At 41.4% G+C, this 20,424-nt stretch overlaps 1 protein-coding gene across 3 annotated transcripts; it reads right to left on the reverse strand.

Annotated features, from left to right (window-relative positions):
• cep170ba (centrosomal protein 170Ba) lies at positions 1 to 19,247 on the reverse strand. Of its 3 annotated transcripts, none has more exons than XM_044017388.1 (19): positions 19,030 to 19,247; positions 16,849 to 16,986; positions 15,395 to 15,484; positions 14,539 to 14,617; positions 13,456 to 13,514; positions 12,680 to 12,836; positions 10,276 to 10,404; positions 8,796 to 9,287; positions 7,775 to 8,703; positions 7,494 to 7,613; positions 6,479 to 6,617; positions 4,766 to 6,358; positions 3,813 to 3,954; positions 3,205 to 3,337; positions 2,537 to 2,671; positions 2,360 to 2,448; positions 2,138 to 2,231; positions 1,987 to 2,038; positions 1 to 1,915 (listed from the first exon to the last, which is right to left on the reverse strand). In XM_044017388.1, the coding sequence occupies exons 2-19, from the start codon at positions 16,951 to 16,953 to the stop codon at positions 1,692 to 1,694; spliced, it is 4,761 nt and encodes a 1,586-aa protein (XP_043873323.1). In that variant the 5' UTR covers positions 16,954 to 16,986; positions 19,030 to 19,247; the 3' UTR covers positions 1 to 1,691. The 3 variants fall into 3 exon arrangements, with proteins under 3 accessions (XP_043873323.1, XP_043873322.1, XP_043873324.1); XM_044017387.1 differs by having other exon boundaries at positions 3,813 to 4,059; XM_044017389.1 differs by lacking the exon at positions 7,494 to 7,613 and having other exon boundaries at positions 3,813 to 4,059.
• Positions 19,248 to 20,424: the final 1,177 nt, after the last annotated feature.

Here is a 20,424-nt window from a genome sequence, read left to right on the forward strand (position 1 = left end):
CAGCTTTGCTATTCAAATTTATTTGACAAAACAAAAACAAACCTGGAATCACCATCTAAGAAATGACATAAATAACCAAACATAAATACCAGCTGATTACACATTCAGGGGGAGGGAGAGGAGGAGGAGGAGGAGGAGGAGGAGGGAAACAGAAAGTGAATATCAAAATCAGGAGAGAAATTTATACTTTGTGGCTTACACAAAGTGAAACAAAAGAAGAAATATATTCCACAGTGGGTAAAGAGCAGCACTACTCAAAACATTCAGTTTCGCTGGTTTGTAAACAACCACTACATTTATCCGCGCACACAGCTCCGTGGCACTTTATAGAAACTTCCCAATGACATTCACATGTACAGGCTGGACTGAGAAGAGTCGCACGTCTCCCCCGCTCAAACCTTTTAACGGCGTCGAATGCTCACAAACTCTCACAGGAGAGGCGAAGATTTCAGCTTGGCAGCATATCAGGCTGAAGGAATAATGTCGTACTACAGCAGTGCAAAACACAAGACTGAGAGGTAATTTGAAGAACACATAGGTAGCTTTTACATATATACATTTACAGGATGCCACAGACAGATTTAAAGTTCCACCTTCTATGCTTAAGTTGCATGACTCCTCCAGTCGACACTGAGGAAATATCTCATCTTCTCGCGGTGATGTGAAAGCTCTTGGTGTATAACACCAACACACTGAGGTTTAGGTGCAATCTGAGGGGTGAAATTGATTGGTTTCCGTCGGCCACTAAATGAATGTCAGACCCTCAGTTGTTAAATGTGCTCCTCAGGCATTAAAGACAACACAAAAACTCACGTTGCAGTGGCTACCGATGTTTTACAGCCTCTCGGATTTGCGGTTGCCAGGTTACTAAACCGCCAGGCTCAGTCACGACTTCAACTTGGACACACATTCCTGAGAGATTTTCACCTGCAGCTCAACAAACGAGACACCCGTCAATGAGCCGAAGATCTGTGATATAAGAGAATACATATACTGTACAATAGACTGGCTGCTAGCAAAACGTGTAATGGGAGATGAGCTGGACTGGCTCTCAAGCTGAACTCCCTCCCAAAGTTATGTTGTCTTGGTTACAAAACAAAACAAAAGTGTCTCACAAGAGATTGTCCTAATAAATACTTTTTACATTCAACCATAAATCTGGTCCATAAAGAAACAAAATGAGGGAAACAAAGAGAAACAAACTACATTATCTGTAAAGTGTTTCTGTCCATTTGGGCTTAATACAATCAACAAACTAATAATCCCTTGAATGTCACGGAACACAAAGATCTAATTTCTAAATAAATGCCCCCGTCAGGCTAGTTTGTAATGCAACAGAGGAATCACAATGAGCTTTAAAAATCGGTAATAATATCTCCCATTTCATTTGTAGACAATCTCTAACAGAGAATCAAGTACTGGTTTGAGGCCTTTCAGAGGAGAAGGGGGTAGTGTGACACTTCCTCAAATCATCAACTCATGTTTAGACCTGCACATGAAAACAATAGCACAGGCATCGCTGTACGTGTGTAGTGCTCACAGTGCAGTAGTATTGTGTGTATGAAGGTGCAGTTCTTTTTAATCCAGTCTCACTTCCTCCCGCTTGGTTTCAGTTTGCACACAGGAGTCCGACACCTGTGTGAGCACGATTGCGGCGGAAGTTTATCCACGCAGTGAGTTGGAAACAGACCTCAGACTAAATATCCTTCTCTGCGGTCGCCTTGTGTCATCGCTGCTCTCCTGACACCCTCGCCCGGCCTTGGTCCGCCGCCGCGCCTGGAAGCAGAGTGGGCCGTTCTCCAGTCTCGCGAGGACGGAGCCCTGGAGGGGCGAACTCCAGACGAGGAGAGGACGGTAGACGCAGAGGCCTTGGGTGTTTCCGACTGACCACTCGGCTCTATGACTGTGTTGATAACTGGACAGAGAAAATAAACGCCACTTTAGAGAAGCACTTGCTATGAATTGACTATAAATGATGCGACATACCTTCAAGTTGTCGTTGAACTCTCCTGAGTTCTTTTAAGATAGACGTGATTTCCTGAAATAAAAACGTCTGACTTAGCACACTTTTTTCTTAAATTTTTAATAAAACATGAATTTAGCTTGAAAATTAAATGCACAAAACAAATTCACTGACCTTGTTGCCAGTTTTGATCACAGGGATGTCATTATCAGAATTAATTATTGCCTCCATTTTTTCCCAAATATCCACCTTGCCCTGGAACAGCACCCTGTGTGTGTGTGTGTGTAACACAGAGTACAGTTAGAAGGTTGATAGGGCACTTTAATTTAGATTTAATTTAGTGTCCAATATGCTTCAGATACAGATTTTAAAAATACTATTAACTTCACATCTTACTTAATTTTGTCAGCAAGTTGCTCCGTGTTTTCTCTGATGGCCCCGATGATCTGACTCACTGGATTCAGCATGAGATTATCCACAACGACCTGCACACAATCAAATGAAATACTTTAGAATGATCCTTCAGAGCTCGCAAACGATCACTTGACGCCAGAGCAGTGGATTTTCTCAGACCTCATCTCTGCTTTGCGCTCGCTGCCTGCCGATCAGTTCCTGGTCATTTGAGCTCTGTTCGGGTTCTCTCCTGGATGCAGAACTTGGTGGGACTCTCTGGAAGTTTAATCCAGCCTCTGGGATTCGCTGAACAAGCTGGGGCACGATAAGAAATGGGCGTATGATAAAAGACAAAAGAGACACAACTTAAAATTAAAGACTGTGTATATATGAAAAGTAGTTTTCTGGTAGTAAGAATGTATGAATAGTTTGGATGGAAGTTTATGCAAATGATTCACAATGCCAGTAAACATTTTTTGTTTTGAAAATCCTGTTCCTATTTAGAGGAAAGGCACATACGAGTGCACGACTTCTGCAAATTTCTGGTTGCAAAAACCTCAACATGGCACCGGTCAGGGGCCAGTTGCCAGCTGCCACTAACTGCCACTTGATTCAAATGTTGTGGTGGAGCAGTGTCAACGCCAACGCCCCATTGAATTCTTAACAATCTGTAATGTCATTCAAAACTTATTTTGAGCCTTTAAAACTTGTCCACGAGTTCCTGACATGACTAAGTCAAAAACATTAAACCAGTCACTTGTTTTACTGTTATGGCTGATAAGTGGATACGAGATACTTTTCAACTAAGCAGTAACTGCGCCCGTCATGTGATATCTGCTTTGAAGCACCTGTTCATGAGTGGTCACTGTGGGGACTGGTGTGCTGCTCTCCACACCAGGATTCTGTGGATCGCCATCACCTGCCACGTCATGAATCTCTCTGGCCAGGATTGCCAGGTCTTTAGCCAGGTCTTGACTCAACCTAGCAGGAGGATAAAGTGTGTTAGAAAGATGGCTGACGGAGAAAAAAGTTGTTCTCATTAGGGCTGTTTTGTTTTTTTTTATTTGGAAGATCTAATATTGAGTCATTAAATCCTTAATATACACCATTTCATGTTTCTGATGCCAAAATCTTGCTGAACTATTGAAATCACATGAGACTTGACTGTGATAGTCTCATGTGACCAGGAGCTAACATCCGAGTCTGAAGATTTTTTTATTACCATCTATGGAGTTTTAAATAAAAACTGCATTCATGTTGATTGATGTAATGGTTCATTTTTTGAACATCATTGTTTCCAATGATGCACCAGGTTGGTTATTCAAATTGTATTCAATTTGCAGCATCAGTTCGGCAAAAATCTCTTTCATGACCAAGACAAATTGGTACAGTAACTGAAATATTCCTATATACCATTTATATCAGTAACCTTTTTTTTTTTTTTCTTAGATCATACCGTGCAATCTCAGCACTGTGAGTGGACCAGTTTTGGAAGGCTCCTTCCTCGTGGTTCTCCTCTTCTGAATCTCTGCCGCGGGGCTTTGGATGCTGTGCAACCATCGGCTGGGGCCTGGGAGAATTGCGTGCGCCTTGGGAAGCTGAGGAAGGTTGGGAGCGTTTGTGTTTAGGTGTGCTCTGGTTTAAGTCGTACTCTTCGTCTGAGGTAGAGGCATAGTCGGAGCCTTTCTGTCGCCTCCTGGAGCCTTGCCGTCCGTGAATTAGTTTGAGTTAGAGGATGGAGGAGAGATAAGAAAGAAGAGGACAGGCAAAAAAAGAGAGAGAGGGAGAGAGAGAGAGAGATACCATCAAAGAATACAGGCAAGAAAACACCACTAGGTATTTAAGATGTTATCACCAATAGCCCACCCAGGAAACAATTATTCTAACTCGTTTGATGTACTTTTATGTTTTAAAATAATTTACAAACTGATGTGAGACATCAACAGTATAGCAGCTGAGTACCAAACAGACCATAGTACAATTTAGTGCCCTGAAGCAGTTAAAGTAGTAGCAGCAAATGATTAAACATTATTTTACAGAACCAGTGATTTAGTTTTCATAATATCCACAGTGTCCCCATTGCAAGCCTTTAGCAATAAAGTTCAAACATAAACTGTATGAGAACACGGAGGAGATTTATGAATGTTAGTATAATTGATGTTAGCCCAGGATTAGTTCTTTTAAAAATGGTTGATTTCATGAGAAATCCTTAGAAGGGTGTAACCATTTCACCACTGTGACTGTGTGACAGAGCTTGTTCTGCTCCCAGTCCAGGCAAACAGTGGTCTCTTTTCCAAGATGCTGGTTTTACTAGACACAAGTCAATGTTTATGGCAGTCACAATATTTAAATAAAATAAAAATATTGATTTAATGAACATGTGTATGTGTAGGTGTGTATTATACTCACTTGCTGTGCTGCTGGTGTATTTTGCACTGCTTGAACGTCCACGGGTGACTGGCGTCTTGCTGAGCGCTGCTTTCTGTGGCCTTTCTACCGGTTTCGTTCCTGCGGCAGTGCCCCTTCGAGCAGAGCTGCCGCTGGACTCTAAGCTGGAGAATCCTGTGCTCCTGCATTGAGGGGTGGACGAGGACTCGGTGTCACTGGGTGTGTTAAACGAGCTTGCCCTCTTACGAGGCATCGCCAGCATATCCAGCCTGGACAGTTTCTTGGATTCCTGTTGTTTAGCTGGGACGTTGGTTGCCTCATGTGACAGCCGGTCAGTCTCTGTTCCCTCATTGTCTGAGGCGTCTCCCAGACGAGCGCGGCGTAGCATGGACGTCCTGGTGGGTCTCGGAGCTGACAAACTGTTGGCACGATTCAAAGCCTGCGACACGCTGGAAGCCTTGTTGTCCTCCTTCTGAAGGGGCACTGTGTATTTCCTGCGGGTTTGGTAGGTATTAGACTCCTGATCAGAGTAAGGTAAACTGTGAGGGTCATCACTTAGGTCTGTGGAACCACATTTTCCAACACTACGTCTCAGTCCAACTGGCCTCCTGACAGACTCAGTCTTATTGCCACTGTCCACTCCCTGAGTACGACGCTTTTCTGACAGCATGGGCTGATGATTTGAGTCCTGACTAGTTATACTAGCTGAAGACATTTCCCTATGGAGGCCAGTAACAGAGGGCTTTTTTGTTAGTGTGTTAGGCTTGGTCTTACTACTATGTTGGCTGACCGAGCTGGAGGTATCCACATCAGACTCTGCTGAGAGAGAGTCCATTATCGGAGATGGAGTGGTTGCTGATTTTCCTGCTTGGAGTTTGGCCTCGAGAACAGCCAAAACATCCTCAGTCTCCTTCAGGTAAGAGTGAGTGTCCTGACTGGAGGATAAATCCAGGTCTGGATCCTTCTTGGAAGGCTGGCTAGAGATGTTGGGCAATCTGGCATTGCTAGGCCGCTCCTTGGTGAAGCTCTCTTGTCTGATTAATGTAGATACTGGAGCGTCTTTGAATTCTGGACTCTCTGTCCTCTGGCCCAGGATAGGAGCAGACGCACTGGGATTGATTTTTCCAAAGTCATGATTACCTTTCTGTTTGGTCAGGGTAGCTGTTGAGAAAATTTTGTTTGGCTGTTTTCTCTCTGGTTTAAAATCTCCACCCTCTGTTTTAGCCGGAGCCTCGTCTGACTCAATATAAAAAGATGTCGGCTTGGTTACGAGTCTGTGCTTCTCTTCTTTTCTCTTCTCTTCAGTATCAGACGGTGGTTTCCTCCTCTGCTCTATGATAGACCCATCATCTGACTTGCTGGCATCACTCAAGCTGTCAGGCTCTACGTCATCCTGCACTGACAGCCTGTGAATGCCATCCTCAGACGTGCAAGCCACCATGCTTTTCTCCTGTACATCAAATGTTGAATGGGGGTCGGAATGAACATGAATGCTGGGGGTTGAAATGTCACTCTTGTCCACCACTGGTACCTGGGGCAGGATGCGCCGTGCCCTTGAGTCCGTACTGTCACTACTTCGGCTGAGCATGACCTTGTTGATGACTGAATCTCGTGCTGAAATGAAACAGTTTTTAATGAATATTAACTACACACACAGAAACAGTATATCATTGATATTTATCAGTGTTCTTCATTATTATATCAAATAGAATCATATCTTTCCAGGTGACATACCCACTCCTGACAGCTCCATTTTGGAAGAATTGTCAGAGAGTCCAGATGAAGGGCCAGAGTCTGTGTAGCCGTCTGCCAAGCTGGCCCAGCAAGACATCCACTTAGGGGCCCCCTGTAACACTGCAGCTGCTGCCTGAACCTGCAGGAGAAGACATTCAACTTATTCAAACATTTTTTATTATTTTTTTGTTTTTCACACAAACACTAAGGAAAAAAAAAACAGAAGATGAAACATTTTGAGGAAAGCTTAAAGCTGCAGTGCGTAACTTTTGCTGATTTTTTTTTGTTGACGTTATAACGCTGCCTTTGTTTGGTCTTTGTGAATTGAAACAATAAAACAACGGGTTCTGGCAAGCAATACTATCAGACCTGACTGAGGGAGCGTTTGTATGTATGTATATGCCGGCACCACAGGGATGGGCAGAAATGAAAAGTATCTCTCCATGTCTGTTTGATCAGTTTTATCAGCAATGCAATGTTGTGGGGATGTTGCCGGGCAACACAAGATCTAAACAACCAATACAATGAAAAATAGAAAAAGTCTTACAGAACTGATAGGCTTCGTCAGCATTATGTGAACCCATCTGGCAATGTTTTAATTTGGATTTAAAAGTTACGCACTACAATTTTAACAAATCATTTTCTGAGTAGTCAAGGATGATACAACGACTAACAGAAGAAGACACCACAAATCAATCTCTTTAATTAGTGAGTTTACTATGTAACTGCTATTTAAAAAAAATAAGTTATTTCCCTAATATTTGGTTAGAGAGACAAACAGCACCCAGAAACTGTGAAGAATAGATACAGTCAATCAAGAAATCAAAGAAGACAAATCAAGACAGTAGTGCTAGCTGATTTGTGTATTGAAACAATAATAATTTAGTGACCAAAATACAACTTGTTGTCTTGAGAGCATTAATACTATGAATTATAACATCCAATTATTGATCCCACTGAGAGCAGGAAGGTTTACCTTCACCGAACTCTGTCCCTGTTCTGGAGCTGGCCTCACCTGCCCACTGTTACTCTGCCTATGCTGCTCCCTGCCCTCAACAATTACAGGCTTAAATGCTGATGAAGTTTCTGCTTCACTCTGGCTGGTTCGCTGTGGGTGCTCAACAACACCAAAGACCTGTCAGGAAAAAAGCATCACAAGCAGATAAGTGTATGAATGCAAGTGTCAAACTGAGTGGGACTTTCTCCGTGGAACAGTGGTGAGATGTGGTGCCAGAAAAAGGAACACGCTGTGATTGTTAACCTCAGAAAGATGTGGTTTAAGAATGAACTACTTACCTGGTCAATTTTGGTTCGTGCCTCTTCCAGCTCTTTGTCTTGGATGTCTGCTTCTATCGTGTAGGTGCCCGCATCACTCAGAGTGTCCTCCTCTTCATTCCTTGGGCTGGAAAGGGGGCTCTTGACTTCACTGTCGTAAGACGCCGGGGGCAACACGGGAGTCTTGAGGGGGACTGGCTTGTGGATGGGAGAGGAAGTCTGAGGGTGGCAGGGAGCTCTAGATGGAGGAGGACTTGACCGTGCTCTCAACACTTCCTCAGTTTTCACTGCTCTGGGAGAACTAGACGCATTTTTCTGACTGATGGAAGAAGATGCCTCCTCTTTCTGTCTGAGAAATTCAGCAGTAAATTCTTGAGCGAGTTTGGATCTCCGGCCCACACTACTAAAGGGCTTTACAGAGACAGAAGATGAAGAACGGGACGAAAAGTTGGTGCTGATTTGGTCCTCTGTCTTCTCTCTTCGTAATGAGCCAGCTCTTTGTAGACTTGTAGAAGCAGAATCCTTCAGTGGGACAGTGTATCTTTGTGTTGGGGGGGGAGTGGAGGCTGCAGAATGGACTCGCCTTTCGTTAGTTGGGCTTGTGCTCTTCTTTGCCCTCTCTAGCTGAACCCTGAGGCTTGAGGGCTCAGGTGGGGTCGTGTTGTTGGTGAGGGACTGAGGCTGCTTCTTCCTGGGGTTATCGTCAAAAAATTCGATGACAAAGGCCTGCTTTGGCTCAGTCTTGCCAAGACTAGAGAGAGACTGTGACTCTGCAGGCGAGTTGGACAAAGGCTCCACAGAGTCGGGGGAGGCTAACCGTTGTGAGGTAGGGCTTCTCTGTGATTGTGGAGAAACCCGGGAATGGATCTGAAGTTCTGACTGAAAAAAATCTTTTCCATTGATTTCTGGGTCTCCTGAGTCACTGTGGGTGCCATCGTCACAGTGGTTTGCTGATAATGGAAAAAAGAATAGGTCAGTTTGCCAGTTGGAAAATTAAAGGATGACTTGGTGAGGATAAAGAGTAACAATCTAAGTGACTTACCCTTGGATTTCAAAAATGATGGGTCACTGTTTGTGCTGTACATGTCATCAGTCTGTGATTTCCTCCTCATCATGCTAGCATTGCTGTGGACCAGCCAATCAGCAACTTTGCTTTCTGCTGACATCACCTCTGTGGGTGCGGTGACCAAGTCCGTGGAGGGCAGCTTTCGCTGCTGGCGAAAAGAGAACTTGGTCACATGATCCTTGATCTTCATTTTACCTGGTGTGCATTCATCAAACTCTATGGTGAAGGAGGCATGACTCTGGACCACCGGAGGTGTGGGAGTGGAGGGAATACAGTCAGTGGGATCAGAGGTATCCTTTGTGGGAACCTCATGGACATGTGAATCTGGCTTTTTAGGAGAACGCTGCTGAAACTCCTTTGTTGGGATCTCAAAGTAACTGGGTTCCCGGCGGTAGGAGAAGATGGACTTGGCTTGACTGTCGGACAGAGATCCATTGACCTCATAGCTGGACGTATCTTTACCATATTCTGTTGACGAGAAAAGAGATTAGCATCAAAAATTGCAGATATACAACTGGTGAATGCTATTTGTTTTTGAGATCTGCAAGCACACATAACAACACAGAGCGATAAAGGAAATTTCTACATCACCACTATGGCTGAACGATTAAGGGAAAATATGTAAATTCATCTTTCCTGACAGATACTGTGATTACGATTTGATTTGTGATATAATTTTTAAATCCAAGCAGCAGTATTCAATATTGCCGTCCTATACAATTTAAGACATGATTGTTTTTAAAGATATGTGTTTAAATTGGCAAAGAACAACACAGAACAATGATTGCCAATGGCAGACTTCGTGATTTGCTAATTACGTTGTTTCAAATTATGATTTTGATTTAAAAACAAGAAATCATTCAGCTCTAATTGTCGCTTGTTTAAGGCTCAACAGGGACAACACTATCTAACAATCCTTGAAACTGGGAAACACAAGTAATACAAAGTTTACAGCTGTTGGACTGAGAAAACAAATCAACCAGTTGCTGTTTGGGTGCCATTTGGATACGGCCAAATAACACTTTAGGGAGCTCAGAGTTCAATGGAGGGTAGTTGAGCGGGAATAATCTGTTCCAATCAGGCAACATGAGGCACATACACGCACACAAAAATGCACACTGCAGCTTAGAGGATCGTAATCCATCATGAGGCGGGCAGGCACTGTCCACTGCCTTGGCATGGTATGGTCTGGCAAACAACTCAATACTGGCAGCCAGAAACCTGCCATGGGCTTAACGCCATCCATCTCACAGTGAGCCACAAAGGGCATCAGATAGCAGAGCCATAGAAACACATGTCATAACAAATTAGGATCCAATTCATGGATGTGGTAATAACCAATGCAATTATAGCACAAACAAATATGCAGGACATTACCAGACTTAAATATATATAGGCATTATTAAAGCAGGGGCTTGTGTGCAGTGCTGTAAGATGATCAGATCTATTTTCCGACCTGGAGACTCTTGTCCTGGTGATCTTCCACCTTTGTTGAGCTTTTTGTTGGCTGGGTCCTCATCCTCCCCCCACCACGAGGGTTGGCCGTACAAAGGAGTGGGCTTGGATATTGGAGAATCTGTGGTAGCTAACAGACCAAAACACACAAACATAAACATTACATACATACAGCATTAGGCAAATGGACGGAGGTGAGAAAGAAATGAAGAGTCAGTTAGAGAGGTGAATACAGCTATCTCGTGTGCAAATCACATGTTGTCTCATCTCTCAACATTGGAACCCAAAAGGACGGTGTTACACTAACAAACCACATTTGGGCATTTAATATTTCCGACTTATTCCCATGACACTGAGGGAGAAGTGAAGGTTAAATGGGAAAACCAAAGTTATCACGCAAACCACCAAAACATTAATCCTCCTTGTGCGAGTTAGGATGAAGCTAATCCTAATCTTTGAAGGAAAAAAATACAAAACAGGATAGAGGATAACCAGTGCATATAAAAAACTGTTGCACACTGACCTTGGTCTTGGTGTATATTGTACGTCCTGTACAGGTTCATCCTGGGGAATGATAGCTTATTTCCCCTGATACTGTTTCTAAAATGGTATTTAGCCACTGGTTTGTCACTTGCCATATGCCAGAGAGCCTTTACGACTCTTATCAGATCATCTAGATGCTGCTTGTCAGGCCGATAGCTATCTTAAACAAGATCTGTGGAGTTTAATAGGGAGGCCTCACAATCCTATGCATCAACAGCTCTTCACCACTGTTGCCTTGGACACACACAATAAGACGTCAACACAGAGACGGAGCAAGCCAAGGGACATGTTAACAATTCCTTTCCCCTTACTCAATCATCTGCTTTTAGCAGAAGAAAACGTGGGTGAGTGACACAACTAAAGAAGACTGAGGACAGCACTCAGTTATGTTGAATTTACTGTTTTGTTAATGATCAAAAGATAACATGTCACCAAAGTGAGTGCTAGGTAAAAGGACCTCTTTTAGCTTTGTACTAGTTAAATGGATTCATAATTTAGGACATTTTAAAACCACTTGGTACTGTACGTTAATTCAGTGTCCCTTAAATAAATACTGAATAGCCTCAGGTCCAGGTGGGGTGAAATACAACGGACTGACTGAGTCACTGTAAGTGAAGTGTCCTGCCCTGCTGACAGCTGGAGGAGTGGACACAATCCACATCCTGTACAGCTGCAAGTAAGAGCACACAGAATGAGATAAACACGGCTCTCTCTCAGCAAACAAGAGTTTGTGAATATAGGGCAAATATGCTGCCAATATCAGAGTCATTCCTTTCATGAACATTTTACAGGGCAGCGTATAGGTGAAATAGAAAACTTTGAGATTGAGCTAATGAAAAAAACTTTGATATGAAAATGCAAACATACAAGAGATATGGAGTATGCTCCTATCAAAGCAGGAAGTCAAACTAATCCTGCTGAAGAGAATCCCTTTGCAATACGATATGTGGACAACAAAGCCTATTGTTGTGTTTAGTTATCTGCACATTAAACTTGTAGCAAGTAGCTCATCTTATGTACAGTGAACAGCCCTCACCTCAGTGGTGGACTGGGTCACAGTAACACAGGACAAAGTCAGCATGTTCAGCAAAGAGTCTGCAGCCAAAGGTTTACTGTGGTTAGCTCCGAGCTGCAGGAGACCAGACTAGTATCCTAATGGGACATGTTTCACGACATTAAGGTCCGGCAATTTCTTTTCTGCAAGTCAATGAAACATTTGTGAGGCACACTGAGGAAAAATGTCCTATTTTTAGCACCAGCTGTAGTTTTCCCTTTAGCCTCACAGGGGCGATTATGAAGACGAAAACATATAAAGGGCTAAATCAACAACAGCTGGAATACGTTATAAGCTTCATTCACAAAGTGCTTCTTTCAGAGTAACAATTCTCTGACTGTTCAGAGAAAGTATGAGATCGACTGGAAATATAAGCGGCAACAAATCCACAAGCTATTTCTTACACACGTGAGGAGATAAGACTACTACTTGACTAACTTCTCGCCCCTCAGCTTGCCCGACAAGTCCTTACTTTTGTGTACTCAGTCTGCCAAGTGTGAGATGTCAAGATCTATTTCGTAAACCGACTTTGTAGGCTTTCGACTTCAGCCTCTCAGCTCACGTGGCATATTAATGTCACACCAGGGAAGCTCTTGATTAAAGAGCCCATGGTTATCAAGGGATCTACAGTCAAAGTCATGCAGGACATGTCAACTCAAAGACTTCCTCCTCCTTGTGTGTGAACAGTCTATTCAAATCTACTTTAGTTAAATCAATTCCTCTCAGGCTACAACAGCAACTGACATCCGCCTTTTCTGCTAATATCTGCTACGATTGAGTATGTGCGTGAACTGGAGGAGTTGTTTACCTGTGAGTGAGCGGGCTCTTCGCTCAGCCCTGTCCTGCAGTTTGATGCTGGCAAGAGATTCTTTGCTCTTCTCTGAGCTCTGGAGCTGCTGTTTTTCTTTTGTCTTGGCCTCCAGGGATTTTACACCGAGCTGCAACTGGCTGGTGTATTTCTCATGCTGCACACAGAGACAGGAGGGAAGCAGGATGTGAGACAACTTCTGACGACAATCAGTACAGATACAACTGTCCTTAAACTTACATTACACAGTATAATAAAGAGCGTCTACCAGAGACTTCACTTTTTATTTAGATGATGTTTCAGCCTGTAGGCTTTCATCCAGATAATAGTCTACAGGCATCGTTAACCTTTGATTAACACAATGAGAAGGACATTTTTCTGTCCAATGAATATTATTGCAACACCGGTGAAATAAACAAATGTTTGTGTTTTAAATTAGTGTAAAAGCCTAAAACCATTAAACAAAACTGGCTTTTGAAATCTCACATTTTGCTTTTCTGTTTACTGTTCATTTGAAACCTGGTATAGAACTATAAGTATATTATGGCTTAAATGGTCACTTCACAAATCTTTCACTCAGTCTCACTCACTGTCTGCAACTTTATGATCCACAAACAACCACTCACACCTACAGTCAATTATGGCAAATAATGACATTAAAAAAAATTAAATGAACTGATATTCAAAAGTGCACTGCAATTTATCATTTAACAGAGATCCATGTATAGCATATACTTATACTGCCAGACAGGGAACAGACCATCAGTGTTACTTACTTTAAGAGCTTCCTCTGGGACCTGGTGTTGACTCCTCTCCAGAATATATACATGAGCATGTACACGAGGAGTCAAAGAATATAATAATGTATAATGGGCTGTAAAACGAAGTGTTAATATGCCAATTTATGGCTCAAAGACGATGCTTTTGGCACAGGGACTTAAAGAACAACACAATAAGTCAGTATTTACTCACTACAAATGAGTTAATGTTTATGTTTTTTTCTAATAAAGGAGGTCAATAGTTCCTTTTCCTGAGAAGAAAGAAAAAAAGATAAGCAGTAACAGCCCTGCTCCAATTCACACAAGCTCATTATCTTCAGCGAGTCACTCACTGGTTGACATGTGCAGCATCACGTGTCACAACACACTGGGTGTGAGTGTGTTCAGTTCTGATCGCAAACAATCCTAAACTACTTGAACAGCCCCCCCCAAGTTATCATTCCACCATTAATTTTTTTTCCTCTGTGGGGGTCAAAGGCTTTCTGTCCACAATGGACTATAATCTGAAACCCCTGACTGAAAACCCACAGGGGATTAACATGCCGATGGAATGAAAGACCACAGAGGGGAAAGAAAATGCAAAAAATCTGAGTGTAATAGTCACTGACCACTGGCTCATTTCAGTGTGGGCTGCTAATCACCTACTTAAACTGGCCCAACCTAAGCTCAAAGTGTATTTAGCCCCATTTCCACCACGCGGCCCAGTTCACTTTAGTACAGTAAGGTATGCAATTATTTGCATTTGTCATATGTCAGAAAGAGTAACAGGTTCATATCATCCAAGCTTTTGGCACCTTCCACTCGAGTACCAAGCCCAGTGGTCTGGCTCCTACAGGGCGGAACAAGACACTGATTTGTCAAAAGATAAATATCACTTACTGTAATTAAAACGTAAAACGGTTGCATTTTTCCGGCACCCTACAGCCTTCTCTCAAGCAAAGCTAATTGCCTTCGTGTGAGAAACAGCCATGTGCCAAGAAGAAAGAACACAAAACACTTGATGTCCTCCGTTGTTCCTCTTAGTTTACGGCACTCTAATATGAGCCATATCTAACTTAAAATAATAAAAAAAAAGGATATCATATCCAAATCGGATGACATCTGAGAGCTTCAGGGTGATGTATGTCTGGTCTGGGATTCTTAGGTCGTTCACAAATGTCTGCAAAATAAACAAAATGACATGAAGCTGAAATCATTTTCACTGTTTGCTAAAAAAGTAGATGTGTTTACTTACAGGTGACAGCCTATCTCTAATTCCTTGTGGCACACACCCAGATACTGTAAGGTGCTTTGTAACCGGCCCTTTCCCCATTGAAAGTTAATCCGGGAGCACATTAAAACTCTGACGACTTTATGTTGTTATGCAATGTCTTTCTCTGCTTTTGTAGAATGCCTAAAGCTTTAGGAGAAAATAGACATGCAACGCTGAACTCCTGGCCACACAAATAACTTTTTAACACACAGGATCCTGTGCCTCTGCTCAAGTCATTAAATGTAAAGGATGCAGAGAGTAAAAGAACAGAGGTCTCTTATCCAGACAAAATGAAGATAATTGGGGAGGAAAACACAGCCATGTTGGATTTCAGTTACAGGTCCGTGCACTGTTCTGCTCTGATTAGTTTGGCTGCAGTAACCAAGGCCAAAAGAAACACTCGCTGAGAACAATGAATCGTTTTATCCCACTGCTCAACTCTGAATTTAACTGGGATAAATGATGCAATGAGGTGGTAACAGAGTAGTGAAGGGAGAGAGTGGGGGCTACAAAGTGAAATAGGTATGTTAAGGTAAAAAAAAAAATCCAGGCCGACAGGTTAATCCAGTATACTGTAGAAGTGTTTGACCAACCGTTGCTGTCTTTGGGGACTGGACACTGGAGCCTTCAGGGAGCCCGGTGGCTTTTTATCATTCTAGGTTGAGGGAAGTTGAACTCACTCACCCCATTCAAACTGCCAAGGTCCTTCACCATGTGCTCATCCGTGTTTTGGTCAAAGTTGATCACAGCGTGCTGTTTGTCGACACTGCGAGACTGCCACAGGAGTAAAACACCAGCCGTTAGAGTTTGAGTAGTAAGTCAATGGACACAAATTAATCCAATCTTAAGAGGTAAAGTCAGCTTGGGTTTTAAGAACTGCATGAGACTTTTTTTCTTGAATCAGTAAATCGAGTGATTTATCGTTAGATTATTATTTTTTTAAATTTGCCAAGGGAGTGTGCACTGCCTTGCTCACGAGTCACCTTCGGGCTCCTCATCAAAAAATATATAAATAGAGATTTAGAGATTAGAGATTGTAGAGATTTCCAAACTCTTTTACAAAATCTCCATCATCTTTCCATTTTTCGTGCACTGTACATCAACACAGGGGATTTTTATTGCACTGCCTAAAGCAGTGATTTTATCAGTTTATCCACATGATTAGGTTATCTCAATGACTGTGTAGAGGTTTTAAAAACTACACATTGCTACTTTTTCCCACAAATGTAAGCTCTGCCACTGTGGGAAACAATAAATGCATCACTGAGCTACAGATTGAATGCAGTCGCTAGTAATAAAGAAGATATATATATTAGTGGTAGAGATAGAGACACTGATGTTCAGACTCCAGTTGTCATGGAAAGTCCTAACATTCAATTCGAGGTCTTTAGCTATGATACTTCATCTGACTTTACTTACTCTCAATCTCTGCTTTTTAAGCCAAACTGGCTTCTCCTATTACAGATAATTTAACAGTGGTTTGAATAGACAAAAATGCACAGCGCTATAGGCAAATAAATCTAAAAGGAAATCTGGAGCAGAAACTGATTGCATGCCAAGTCAGAAAGCAGTCCTAAGCAACAGAAATCAAGTATGCACCATTTTCAGACTGGGAGCTGAAGTTTCTCCTGAATCTGGCGACGCCTAAATGTGGACATGAGCAACTTTTCAATCTAACAGACCGCTGTGGTTGGCAGAGCTTTTCTGAACATAACACACTGACTCAGGAAAGTATAAACAACTTTTCTGAGGCAACATTTTTCTGTGACTGGTCTGCGAGGAGAAAATGAGACTGACTGTTATAAAAAAGACCACAAAGAAACAGACAACAGATGGAAACACAACACAGTGCAACAAAAATGTAGCTGTGTTTTAATCACTGCAGTCAGGGCAACTCTGTGTGAAGACACTGTCACTAGGTTACGCACTTCGAAACGCACGCATGAAGCATGCATCAAGCCTCCCACTGGTGTTTCCACATAAGAAACTGGCTTTCCTGTCTGACATCAGTGCGGAGCAATGCAACGTATCCCAAGCCGCCATTCACACATCACAGTGAAGATCAGTAAAGGACTCATGACACTCAGCCACTGTTTGCTGTATAAACAACTTTCACATGCCGTCTCTTTAACACACACCTGCAGCATTAGCTCACAATCATCCCGGCCAACAAAGATCATCTCCCGTGGCAACCTGTGGCGTGTGCCAGAGCTGCTGACCAGGAACCATGATGTCACACTCATGTTGGGGCCACGAGTCAGGATCTTCTTAGCATCCTGCAAAAAGATAACAGCAAAAATTATTTTGATTATAATAACGATTTGTAATCAATCAGACTATATATATATACACAGCAGTGTTCATATAAATGAATGCAAAACAAAGAGCTTTGCAGTATTAAAACAAAACATCCATCACTCCCTACAACACACATTACATCGTAAACAATCAGAAACGAGAGAAGAAAAATCTGCAGGATATCAAGAAAAGAAAACTAAGTAATAATCGTCAAACAGTGAATAAATTAAACCAGTAAGAGGATATATCAAGACATATGGGTAAAAAGACCAGTTAAGGCAGCAGTGTGTAATTTTCGGTGAATTATTGTTGTTACTCTGCCTCTGTTTTTACATGTATACAAATTAATAAATTTGTATGCAGCATCCTTCATCTGAAAATCAGACATGACTGAGGAAACGTTTGTGTTGAAGAATTCACTTGTGAAACTGGATGTCTTTGTGTTTTTTCAGTCATACTCTGACCAGTTTGCAGCCGTCTCACATCAGTGGGGCAATGTTGCCGGTGTTTACGTTTGTCTAAACACCACTTTACTGAGAAACACAGTGAGAGTCATGTGCAGCTGATAGACTCAATCAGCATTGTGTGCACTCATTTGACAATGGTTTGAATCTAACCGACTTGCTGTATTTATAAGTTACACATTACAGTTGTTAGTCAACGTAGAAAGTACAGAGTAAAAGTAACAGACTCAAATGTAAGTGTGAATAAAATTGGGCTGAAAATCATGACAAATAAATACATTCAATTATTAGCAGACTAATAACAGATAAAATGTAAAAGGTTCAAATAATTGATAAGTAAACAGAGCACAGTTAAATGCAAGTTTAAAAAGATAGGCCTTGCATTTGCTTTTGAAAATATCAATACTCTGCTGCCCTCAGGTTTTTATTCCCAGGACTAAGAGAATGAAAGGAGGCCTCACTGTGGGTTTTGTTCTTGCAACAGTGGCGAGATTAAAGGTTAAACAGGGGAAGTCATCGTGTCACCACAGTTAGACCCGTTTATCCAAACAATTCAGTCACAGTAATGTAATTAATCTGGCGCCCTGAACCTTTTTTGTTTGTTATGGTGAGTCAGAAAAGGTTAGGGAGAGACAGGTTTGTATACTAAGTCAGAAGAGGGAGAACTCGAAAATGCAGATTTCTTAGTCAATCACACTGTTATCAGACTGTTAGTTAAATTTGATTCTTCGCCCCTTTTTTCACCAAATGTCTTTGATTCTTGAAGAATTTAGACATTGGCACTTTAAATTGTACCTTCTTTTATAAATAACATACACATTTAGCTGTAATTCAATGGAAAGAGTGTGCATGCAATTAACATTTCAATACATTTCAAAACAATGCCCTCCCAAATGGTGTTTTTCAAGTGTAAATAATTGACACAAAAAATCAATGTTTGTTTCTGCAACATAGAGTAGCACAGCCTCCTGGTAGCACTGTATCAGATCATTATCATAGATAGATAGATTAATATATAGATAGGACTTCTTGTGTTACAGCAGCACAGTGTCACACATATGATAAACTATACAACATATTAAAAGAAATGTGAATTAAACCACAACATATTTATATACATATTACAACAACGCATAAATAAAATGTCAAATTATGATGTCCCCCAGCTTTTCAAATAATAGGGATAAATCAATAAAATACATAGAAATACACAATAGCTGAGAAGACAACAGTCAAAAATGTTTAGATTCACCTGCTGCACAGTGACGCGTTTCACTGTCGTAATCAAACTTCCAGCGCTCACGTTGTTACTTCCTGTAAACTTGGTTTATTAAACCCTATAATTACATTAAATGTCTACCCACAAAAGCGCTGTCATAGCTTAAGCTATGACCTGTATACAGGCCAGTAAAGTCAGACAGTTGTTGTAATGTCAAGGCAGTCTGACAGTGACAGCCTCGTTGTTAGCTAACGTCACCAAGCCTCTGTTTTAGCCCGAAACAAGCCGATTTCTTTTCTTTCCCTGTGATTTGCTGCCAAACAAACAGCGACGTTTACCTTCAGCGCTTTCTCCGCTTTGCTTTTGAGTGAAGCCAGTGTTTAACGTCCAGCAAAAGGTTAAATCCAACGAGAGACAACAGAAAGGAGAGCAGCAAACAGCCGCAGCAGTGGACAGGTAAATGTCGGTCACACCCTCTTCTTCCTGTAGGAATGACAACCTGAGCGCGCGGTGAAAAAAAACTCTGCTCCAGCAGTCTGTCTCGTCCTCGCGACACGGCGGTGACGTAGACTGACAAATCCCTATGACGAGCATGCGCAGAGAGAGACTGTGGAGGAGAGGCAGGAGAAGAGCTCTCACTCTCTGAGGAATTCTACTGTGAAAAAGTAATTTATCATACATTTTAATGTGACACATGTACAAAACAATGGCATTAATATAATGGAGAGCTCAAATTAAAAAGGATTTCTTTTTGAAAAACAACAAAATGGTCAGTAAATTGTATCATTTAAAAGAGGAGGAAAAAACTACAACTTGTTTAGCGCTATTAGGTGGGTCCTCGTGTTCATAGACGATCTATGGCATCATTGACGACCTGGACTTTGTTTTTCCTGAATTCCACTCCTTGTTCGCCACCTGTGAGCAACATAATCTGCCATATTCTAAATTAAAACCAGTACGTCTGTGAGGAAAAGTCTCTACTTGAAATAATGGAGACTTTATCGTCATAACATCAACAAATATACTCAAGGGAAATATTATAATGTGAATTAAATGCACATTTGCTTTCATGTGTCATCAAACCAAAGCTCTGACCCTTATGTGCACATGCATATATATGTGGATATCCGGATATGGCATTTTTATAATTATCAGTAAATACCACTGGAAAACTTTCTTAACTCAATCCTGAACACTGGATGGCGCTCTAGTTCAAATTCAGAACGTTTTGATTTTCAGCTTCAAGTTACATTAAAAAAGGTAAAGGCATATTCCGGACAGCTAAAATGACACCACACATCAACCCATTCATTACACATAATGTTTTTTGTATTTCGATCTTTAATGTATTTATTTTATATGGATGTTTTCAGATTAAGTGTCTTTTTTACTTTTTTCTGAATGATAACTTCTAATAATAATAATCACAGTTATAGTGCTTCTTATATTTCATAAGAATATATATATATATATATATATATATATATATATATATATATATATACATATATATACCAAGACAGATTAAAGCTGTGATTAAACATAAGAAGTAATGATAATAATAGTAATAATAATAGTTATTATAGTTAGAGAACTGTTTACTTTGCATTCATGATGTCTGAACTCATTGTGTCTTTCAATGGTTTGACCAGTTTTCATTTTCTTGTAAAGAAATCCTCTCCTAAATGACAATATTTCAATTTATTTTTGGGAGTGAAATGCTGTCAGTGGTT

This window comes from Solea senegalensis, unplaced genomic scaffold (genome assembly GCF_019176455.1).
Source record: "Solea senegalensis isolate Sse05_10M unplaced genomic scaffold, IFAPA_SoseM_1 scf7180000015355, whole genome shotgun sequence".
Lineage (NCBI taxonomy): Eukaryota > Metazoa > Chordata > Actinopteri > Pleuronectiformes > Soleidae > Solea > Solea senegalensis.